We start from the raw sequence: 10,711 nt of genomic DNA, 5'->3' as shown, positions 1-10,711 counted from the left end.
GGAGAGTGAGGAGGAGAGTGAGGGCTGTGGGGGAGATTGAGTGGGAGAGTGAGGGGGAGGGTGAAGGGAGGGGAGTAAGGCTGAGAGAGTGGGAGGTTGAGGGGTGTGGGGGGAGAGTGAGGGGGAGGGTGAAGGGAGGGGAGTAAGGCTGAGAGAGTGGGAGGTTGAGGGGTGTGGGGGGAGAGTGGGGAAGAGTGAGTGGGACAGTGAGGAGTGTGGGGGAAGAGTGAGGTGTGTGAGGGTATGTGGTGGGTGTCAAAGAGTCGGGGGGGGAAGGTGATGCTGCCACTATAACAGGGTCCGGCCCTCCCTGTACATACCGACTGGCAGGTGTTATACCTGCAGTGAGGTGCGACACAGGGGTAACCAAACACACACACACATTCACACACGGTTTTATTGATTCCAGCAATGAGATAACAGCATAATATATTACAGACATACTGAGATCGGAGCCCATGTCCTGGGAGGACAATTCCCCCCTGGCGAAGTGACCAATGTAATTAGTATGGATCCACTTCCTTTGCTCTCTCATTCACCATCCTCTGGATCCTTTCAGGCAGACTCGCATCTGTGTAATAAGCTGCCAGACAGACAGGGCACACACGATCAGACCATTATCCCCTATTCCAGTCCACACAAACCCAATCCCATATTTAACCAACATAGATTCAGTGGGAGCGTTACTCTGTATCTAACCCCGTGCTGGCCCTGTCCTGGGAGTTTGATGGAGGGCACAGTGTAGAGAGAGCTTTATTCTGTATCTAACCCTGTCTGTCCCTGATTTGGGAGTGTTTTGATGGGGGACAGTGTAGAGGAAGCTTTACTCTGTACCTAACCCCGTGCTGTCCCTGTCCTGGGAGTGTTTGATGGGGGACAGTGTAATGAGAGCTATACTCTGTATCTAACCCTGTGCTGTCCTTGTCCTGGGAGTGTTTGATGGGGGGACAGTGTAGTGAGAGCTATACTCTGTATCTAACCCCGTGCTGTCCCTGTCCTGGGAGTGTTTGATGGGGGGACAGTGTAGTGAGAGCTATACTCTGTATCTAACCCTGTGCTGTCCCTGTCCTGGGAGTGTTTGATGGGGGGACAGTGTAGCAGGAGATTTACTCTGTATCTAACCCCGTGTTGTCCCTGTTTTGGGAGGGTCTGATGGGGAGGACAGTATCAAGGAATCTTTACCCTGTACCTGACCCCGTGCTGACTGCTACAACAGATGAAGACAGTTTCCCTCAGTTTAAACTTGTGCCAGTGTAAAACAGACACTGGGAATTAAAACTCACTCGAGGCAAATTCTCGAATGTTGTCCGGTCGCTCCAGGAGTACGGATCTGGAGAGGAAAAGATGCAAAGCATTCAGTCTCCACTGACCTTCAGTAAATTTGCTTCACATGCAGGCACCATGCCACATGCGAGAAAAACAACACGATTTCATCGAGGAATTATAGCAGCCTTTATAAAAACTGAGGATAAAATTACAGCTTAGGAGGCTATTAATGCCTACTATCACTCCCACTGTACTTTGTAACCGCTTAGGAGAGCTGTTATTTGAGAACTGTTTTCAGCTTTAATCACAATGAGGTGCTGTTAGACATAATTTGCAACCATTACAGCTTTGAGGTGAACATAGCAACATCAGAACCAGAGGAGACCGTTCCACTCCTTAAATTCTGCTCTGCCATTCAACGTGATGATCTGTGACTTAACACTATCCAGGTACCTCCTTTGCCCCATATGTACAGCACGGAAACAGACCCTTCGGCCCAACTTGTCCGTGCCGACCAGATATCTGAAATTAATCTAGTCCCATTTGCCAGCATTCGGCCTATATTCCTCTAAGCCCCAATAAAAACAGAAACTGTTGGAGAAGCTCAGCAGGTCTGGCATCATCTGTGGATAGAAATCAGAGTTAGCGTTTCAGTTCAAGTGACCCTTCCCCGTATCCCTCCAAACTCTTCCTATTCATATACCCATCTGGAAGCCTTTTAAATGTTGTAATTGTACCAGCCTCCACCACTTCCTCTGGCAGCTCATTCCATACACGCTCCACCTTCTATGTGAAAAAGTTGTCCCTCATGTCCTTTTTAAATCTTTCCCCCTCTCACTTTAAACCCATGCCCGTCTAGTTTTGGACTCCTCTACCCCGGGGAAAAGACCTTGGCTATTCACCCGCTCCATGCCCCTCATGATTTTGTAAACCTCTATAAAGTCACCCCTCAGCCTCCAACACTCCAGGGAAAATAGCCCCAGCCTATTCAGCCTCTTCCTATTGCTCAAACCCTCCAACCCTGGCAACATCCTTGCAAACTCTCAAGATTTTTCTTTCTGTTCTTCCAGGAGAAGTGGACATTGTCCTCTGAACTGTGTGGCTTGCTCGGACCACTTAAGAGGGACAGACGGCCCTGGGGTCTGGAGTTGTGTGCGGGCCCAGAATGGGTAAAGAGATGGTAGATTTCCGTTCCCCGTCAGAGAACTAGGTAGATTTTTTTTAAAACAACAAGCTTTTGTCACAGTCACCACCATCGAGTCTCGCTTTTGTGTTCCAGACTGAATTCAAATTCCAACAGATTGAGCACCCATTGTCGCTTACAGAGGGGAAGTCCCAGCTCTCCACTCCGAAACCAAACAATATCGACAACGATACAATAAAACAAGGAAGTGCGGATGCCGGAAATCTGAAACTAAAAACAGAAGTTGCTGGAGAAACTCAGCAGGTCTGGCAACATCTGTGGAGAGAAACAAGAGTTGCAAGTCTTCTGAACATTGAAGACGGATCTCTGGGCCTGAAATGTTAACTCTGCTTTCTCTCCACAGATGCTGCCAGACCCACTGAATGTTTACAAGACACTGCTTCAGAGGTTGACATTTCTTTCCCGAGGTATAGAGTCTAGAGCTGTTCACAGTGACCCTGGGTGTGGTCCAATGAGGTCTCTGTATCACACACGCATGACATCAGCTCCCCTCGTTTCTCTATTATTCTAGCTATAAAGGCCAGCATGTGACATTTCCCTGGAGCGCCGGAGGCTGAGGGGTAACCTTATAGAGGTTTACAAAATCATGAATAGGGTGAATAAGCAAGGTCTGTTCCCCAAGGGTGGGGGAGTTCAGAACTCGGGGGCATGTTTTTAAGGTGAGAGGAAAAAGATTTATGGAGAGCGGGCAACTTTTTTTTTTACACAGAGAGTGGTTTGTGTGTGGAATAAACTGCCAGAGAAAGTGGTGAATGTGGGTACAGTTACAATGTTTTAAAGACATTTGGATAAGATCATGAATAGCAAAGGTTTGGAGGGATATGGGCCAAGCACAGGCAGGTGGGACTAGTTTAATTTGGGAATACGGTGGGCATGGACTGGTTGGTCTGATTCCATGCTGTACAACTCTTCGAGTATTTTCTATGCCTGCTCATGACTTTCTAACTGTCCAGCTGATTCTCCTGAGCCTCCCTAAGCCTTCACTGGTTCAACATCTCTGCCATTTACAAAGGACCCTGTTCAATCTCTTTGAGGTCCAAAGTGGACGACCGCATATTTATCTCCATCAAAAACCGTTTCACAAGATTTTGCCCCATTCACTTTTATCTTTGTTTGGGTAACGTGGGCATCACTGGCTGGGTCAGCATTGATTGTCCTTCTCTAACTGTCCCGTGACAAGGTGGTGCTGAGCTGCCTTCTTGAACTGCTGCAGTTTCATGTGGTGTAGGCAGACCCACAATGCTGTTGGGGAGGGAGTTTCAGGATTTTGACTGAGGAAACGAGCGATATAGTTCCAACTCTGGATGGTAAATGGCTTGGCTTAGGGTTAGGTGGAGCTGCTCCCATACATCTGCTGCCCTTGTCCCTCTAGATGGTAAGTTCTTGGGTCTGGAAGGTACTGTCTAAGGAGCCTTAGTGAATTTTTCTAGTATCTCTTGTAGATGGTACACACTATAATGACAGAGCCCTTTGTAGCCACTGTACTGATATGGCTGGACCAGCTCAGTTTCTGGTAACTGCTAGGATGCTGATAGTGGGGATCCAGTGATGATAATGCCACTGAACATCAAGGAACGATGGTTAGATTGTCTCTTGTTGGAGTTGGTTATTGTCTGGCACTTGTGTGGCGAGAATGTTAACTGCAGTTTGTCAACCCAAGCCAGAATATTGTCCAGATCATGCTGCCTCAGCAGAGATGGGGAGAAATTACTTCACTCAAAGGATGGTGAATCTGTGGAATTTACTAACCCTGAGTTCGGTGGGTGCCAGGTCATTGAGTAAATTTAAGGAGGAGGTAGAGAGACTTTTCATTAGTAACAAGTTGAAAGTTTACGGAGAGTGGGCAGGAAAGTAGAATTAAGGCCATGATTGTATTAAATGGTGAAACAGGCTCAAAGAGTTACTCCTGTTCCTCGTTCTTACATTCATTTGGACATGAACTGCTTCAGTATCTGTGGAGCGGCAAATGGTGCTGAGCATTGTGCAACCATTGGCGAACATCCCCACCTCTGATGGAGGGAAGGTCATTGATGAAGCATGGTTGGGCCTAGGACAGCACCCTGAGAAACTGGAGGGCGCTTATGGCACAGTGGTAATGGCCCTACTTGGGAGCCAGGAGACCTGGGTTCGAATTCCACCTGTTTCAGAGGTCTATGATAACGTCTCTGAACAAGTTGACTAGAAAATATCTACACTGAGGAAGTCCTGGAGTGATGACTGACCTCAAGGAACATAAGGAACTTCTTTTGTGTCACGTATCCCCTGATCATCACTGACTCCAGTTGATGCCACACTTAGCCTCTCAATTTTGTACTTATCGATCAATGCTGCTTATTATTGTGCTGACTGCAGTCACAACTAATCACTCCTCAACCCCCCAGACCAAAATATACTGTAATGGTGTTGCATGAGATTACGTTTAAATTATACCACCTCCTCGTACCCACTGACACTCGCATTCTGCTGATGCCATCCAGGAACTGGCTAATCACAAACTGTGTCACTCACCTCATAAACTCTCTCAGCAGCATCTCCACCTCTGGATGGTTCCTCAAGTAATATTCATTGGCCAGTCGAGTGTTTATCTGCAAGAAAGTTTAAAAAAATACACAAACCAATGTAGTAACTGTGAGCCGCGTCACAGACATCATTCTGAAGCATTACTGACAGAACAAATCTACCTTGACCCTCCACTCCTGCACAGATGTGGTCATTGACAGAACCGTGTTTCTCAGTGCAATGAAACTGTTTAACACGTACTGCAGGTTACAATACAGCTTCCAACAGCATTGGCTTATAAAGCTGTCAGCTGGACCCCAGTGGTTGCTCCTTCGCCTCACAACCAGGAGGTTGTAAATTCAAATCACATTCTGGAGACATGAACACACAATCCAGGCTGACACTCTAGGTGTCAGCATTGAGCTTTGTGAAAGCTTCACTCTGTATCTAACCCCGTGCTGTCCCTGCCCTTGGAGCATTTGATGGGGACAGTGTAGAGGGAGCTTTGCTTTGTAGTTAATCCCATGTTGTCCCCGTCCTGGCAGTGTTTGATTGGGGGGACAATGTAGAAAGAGCTTTACTCTGTATCTAATCCCATGCTGTCCCTGTCCGGGGAGTGTTTGATGGGGGGACAGTGTAGAGGGAGTTTTATTCTGTATCTAAACCCGTGCCGCCCCTGTCCTGGGAGTGTTTGATGGGGGGGGACAGTGTAGAGAGAGCTTTACTCTGTATCTAGCACCATGCTGTCCCTGCACTGGGAGTGTTTGACAGGGGGACAGTCCAGAGGGAGTTTTACTCTGTATCTAAACCCATGCTGTCCCTGCGCTGGGAGTGTTTGACGAGGTGGACAGGGTAGAGGGAGCTTTACGCTGTATCTAACCCCATGCTGTCCCTGCCCTAGGAGTGTTTGATGGGGGGCACAGTGTAGAGGGAGCTTTACATTTGTTTAAAATAGGAGAGGAGTCCTTTCTTTGTGTCTGACACTGTGCTGTACCCTCCTTACAGCAAGGTGAAGTCTAAAACAACTGAATTAATTATTACGTTTCTGTTTGGAGAACACTCTGCACTTGCCCGAATGAGTGCAGATTCAACAACACGCAAGATGTCCGACACCAGCTGTGACAATGCAGCCCGATTACTCAGCACCCTATCCACCAGCTTCATGCAATAACTCACCAAGGCATGTTAGGCTGCATTTTCCAAACTCAATCTCTTTTGTTTATAAGGACAAGGGCAGCAGATGCATGAACACAAGCGTGCCTCTGAGCCACTCACCATCCTGACTAGGATAGAAAATAGCCGTTGCTTCACTGTCACTGGGTCAAAATCACAGGAACCCCATCCCTGGCAGCACTATTGACAACATACAGATGTGTAGCTTTCAAGAAAGAAGCTTGGCACCATCTTGGAGTACGATGTTGGTAAATGTGAGGTCATCCATTTTGGTAGGAATAATAGCAACATGGACTATTATTTAAATGGTAAAATATTATAGCACGCTGCTGTGCAGAGGGACCTGGGTGTCCTTGTGCATGAATCTCAAAAAGTTGGTTTGCAGGTGCAGCAGGTAATTAAGAAGAGAAATGGCATATTGTCCCTTATTGCCAGAGAGATGGAGTTTAAAAAATGGAGGTTATGTTGCAGCTGTACAAGGTGCTGGTGAGGCCACACCTGGAGTACTGTGTGCAGTTTTGGTCTCCTTACTTGAGAAAGGATGTACTGGCACTGGAGGGGGTGCAAAGGAGGTTCACTAGGTTGATTCCTGAGTTGAGACGTTTGGCTTATAAGGAGAGATTGAGCAGACGGGGACTGTACTCATTGGAATTTAGAAGATTGAGGGGGGATCTTATAGAAACATAGAAAATTATGAAGGGAATAGATAAGGTAGAAGCAGGGAGGTTGTTTCCACTGGCGGGTGAAGCTAGAACTTGGGGGCACAGCATCAAAATAAGGGACAGCAGATTTAGGACTGAGTTAAGGAGGAACATCTTCACCCAAAGGGTTGTGGAATCCCCTGCCCAATGAAGTAGTTGAGGCTACCTCGTTGAATGTTTTTAAGACAAAGATAGACAGGTTTTTGAACAGTAAAGGGATGAAGGGATATGGTGAGCAGGCAGGTAAATGGAGCTGAGTCCACGAAAAGATCAACCATGATCTTATCGAATGGCAGGGCAGGCTCGATGGGCCAAAGGGCCTACTCCTGCTCCTATTTCTTATGTTCTTTTCAAGGGGCTACTACGATGGGTGACAAATGCTGACCCAGCCAGTGATGCCCACACAAGGAAAGGAATAACCGGATTTCCACTACAGGGAACGGTCGGGTTGTCTTAAGCAGAGAGGATGGACAATCACTGGAGTTCAGAAAATAGGTGAATTAATTGAAAGATACAGCACCATGACGGATTTTGACAGGGTGGATGGATCCCCTTTTTGAGAGAATCTAGAACTAGGGTGGGGCAGGTTCACTGTTTCAAAATACCCACACGTTTAATACCGAACGCTTTTCTTGCAGAAAGGATTATGATTCTTTGGTATTCTCTCCCTGAAAGGGTGATGGAAGCAGAGGCTCTGAATGCATTTTTTTAAGAAAGACAGAGGTGGATAGATTCTTGAAGAGAAAAGAGGGATGAGGTGGGGGATGTTGGGAACACAGAGTATTTGGATCCACTGTGACATTATTGAATGGAGGAGCAGGATGGAGGGGCTGAATGGCCTACTAATTCATGTGTTTGCAAATCTTTGTTGATTTTAGCCTTTTTTAAGTGCTATTATGCACAGTTGAGTGATTTCCTCACCACTAAATCACAGTGGCTTCTTTTCCTTTCCACTAACCACCACCAGTAACTTCATTCGCTATTCTATTATTATTTTACAAATTTGAAAGTGATGTGACTAATTTTTCTGGAACCATTGGGAGGGGGAGAGACAGGACGTCTTAAAATGCATAATGGTAGATAAATCCTTGAGATCCGATCAAGTGTATCACAGGAAGCCCAGTAAGAAATTATGGGGCCCCTAGCAGATATATTTGTATCATTGACAGCCACGGGTGAAGTACTGGAAGACTAGAGGGTGGCAATTGTCGTGCCATTATTTAAGAAAGGCTGCAAGGAAAAGCCAGGGAACTATAGACCAGTGAGACTGACATCAGCAGTGGGTACGTTGTTGGAGGGGATTCTGAGAGACAGGATCCAAATGCATTTGGAGAGGCAAAGACTGATTAGGGTTAGTCAGCATGGCTTTGTGCACAGGGAATTGTGCCTCACTAACCTGATTGAGTTTTTGAACAGGAAACCAAGAAAACAGATGAAGACAGAGCGGTAGACATTGCCTACATGGAATTCAGCAAGGCCTTCGACAAAGTTCTGCATGTAGGCTGGTTAGTAAAATTAGATCATATGGGATCCAGGGAGAGATACCCAATTGGATACAAAATTGGCTTGACGGTAGGAGACAAAGAGTGGTGGTAGAGTGGAAGCCTGTGACTAGTGGTGTGTGCCATAAGGATCAGTGCTAGGTGCAGTATTGTTCATCATTTACATAAACGATTTGGATGAGAATGTTGGAGGCATGGTTAATAAGTTTGCAGATGACACCAAAACTAGTGGTGCAGCGGACAATGAAGGTCATTTAAGAGTACAACAGGATCTTGATCAACTGGGCCTGTGGGCCATGGAATGCCAGATGGAGTTTAATTTAAATAAATGCAAGGTGTTGCATTTTGGTAAGACAAACCATGGCAGGAAGAGCCTTACACAGTTAATGGTAGGGCCCTGGGGAGTGTTGTCAAACAAAGAGACCCAAGGGTACAGGTACAAAGTTCCTTGAAAGTGGCATTGTAGCAAGACAGGGTGGTGAAGAAGGTATCTGGGATGCATGCCTTTAGCAGTCAGAGCACTGAATACAGGAGTCGGGACGTTATGTTATGGCTGTACAAGATATTGGTGAGGCCACATTTGGAATACTGCGTACATGTTTGGTTGCCCTGATATAGGAAGGATGTTATTAAACTCGAAAGGGTGTAAAAAAGATATACAAGGATGTTACCGAAACTGGAAGGTTTGAGTTACAAGGAGAGGCTAGATAACATGGGACTTTTTTCCCTGCAGCATATGAGGCTGAGGGGTGACCTTATAGAGGTTTATAAAATCATGAGGGGCATGGATAGGGTGAATAGACAAGGTCATTTCCCCACAGTACGGAAGTGCAGGTACAGAGGGATTGGTTTAAGTTACGAGGGGAAAGATTTAAAAGGGACCTAAGGGGTAACTTTGTTCACGCAGAGGGTGGCGCGTGTATGGAATGAGCTGCCAAAGGAGGTGGTAATGACTGGTACAATTACAACATTTGAAAGGCATCTGGATGAGTATATGAATAAGAAGGGTTTAGAGGGAAATGGGCCAAACGCTGGCAAATGGGACGAGTTCAGTTTCGGAAACTTGGTCTGCATGGACAAGTTGGACTTGAAGGGTCTGTTTCCGGGCATTGACTGTCCCTTCTCCAATGGACCCCCTGAGGAGATGTCCCTGGACAGGAAAGTGAGGAGGGGGTGTCTTCCCTTTAAATGCAGTAATCCCGGCCCCTGCATGTTTATTGGTCGTCCCACGGACATCCTGCCCTCGGAGTGGTCATCCTCGCTACCAACCCCACCCTCACAAGGCTCTGAATGGCGGATCCCACTGTCGTTCAAATCTTCCAGCGCAGTGGCTGGTCTATCCCATTGTCACTCTATTCCGACACGTGCGCTAATTGGCCAATCGCTCTACCACGTCCACCGGCCCACGATCTGAGTGGTCCATACACCTGTCGCTCCTGCCAGTCACAGCACTGATTGGCCGATCGTCCTGTCAGCCACCACCCTCCCAACCACCGTCGCCATGGCGAAGGCACAGCGGCCCGTAGGGATTATCGGTTGTGGCCTTTCCTCAGAGCCCCAATCCCACAACACCGCCTATTTCGGCCGCGATGCCGAAATGTCAACCTTGAAATGATAGAGCCGCTGCTGCTGCTCGCTGTTGAGCGCTCCCAGGTCGTACGCCTCGGTCCCGTAAGGAGGAGGGACGCGAATGCGGGGGTCCGCCATCTTCCTTTCCCGGGACGGGGCCTTGGACGTTGCCTCGGAGACGACGCAGGCGCGATGTCCAGTTGCCGTCAGGCCGGCTCCAACGCAGGCGCAGTGTCGGACTTGCCGTCAAAGCGACGCACGAGCAGTGTCAGAGTCGCCCTCGGGCCGGCTGCGGCGCAGGCGCACTGCTGGGGTTGCCGTCGGGCTGGCTTCGGCGCAGGCGCAGTGGCGGGCTTGCCGACACGGCCACGCGGGGCAGTCGGCAAAGGGAGCTAGGCGGGATCCAATGGGCGAGCGGCTCCACGGTCCCACGTGACCTCTTGGTTACCGTCACCATGGAGACGGCCAGCCTCCCGCTTCCCAGTGGTGCCTCAGGGAATATGGCGGGTCAGTGCCAATCAAGGCCACATTTCTGTACATACTGGGAATAGGGCGGTCTGGGAGCTCATCAGAATCCAAATTAGAATGTTTTCATCATCCCCTCACTATGCAGGACCCTTTCCCGGGCTCCCATCGCACACCATGATTGGCCATCCTGTGCACAGCAAGATCCCACGCACCCCTCCCCTGGCCTCTGTAAAGACTTGGGTGTGTTTGGTTGGGAGCTCATCGTAAACCGAATTAGAACATTTTCATCATCCCTTCAGTATCCAGCATCCTTTCCCCGGCTCCCAGTA

The 10,711-nt window shown here is 48.1% G+C and overlaps 1 protein-coding gene across 1 annotated transcript; it reads right to left on the bottom strand.

Annotated features, from left to right (window-relative positions):
* Positions 1-379: 379 nt before the first annotated feature.
* Positions 380-10,235, bottom strand: LOC109921569 (regulatory subunit of type II PKA R-subunit domain containing 1). Its single transcript, XM_020521589.2, has 4 exons — positions 9,951-10,235; positions 4,979-5,055; positions 1,284-1,330; positions 380-583 (listed from the first exon to the last, which is right to left on the bottom strand). The coding sequence occupies exons 1-4, from the start codon at positions 10,050-10,052 to the stop codon at positions 504-506; spliced, it is 306 nt and encodes a 101-aa protein (XP_020377178.1). The 5' UTR covers positions 10,053-10,235; the 3' UTR covers positions 380-503.
* Positions 10,236-10,711: the final 476 nt, after the last annotated feature.

This window comes from Rhincodon typus, unplaced genomic scaffold (assembly GCF_021869965.1).
Source record: "Rhincodon typus isolate 14 unplaced genomic scaffold, sRhiTyp1.1 hic_rhity00000751, whole genome shotgun sequence".
In the NCBI taxonomy this organism is placed as follows: domain Eukaryota; kingdom Metazoa; phylum Chordata; class Chondrichthyes; order Orectolobiformes; family Rhincodontidae; genus Rhincodon; species Rhincodon typus.
The sequence above is the reverse complement of the archived record's forward strand: the minus strand, read 5'-3'. Positions and strand labels throughout refer to the sequence as shown.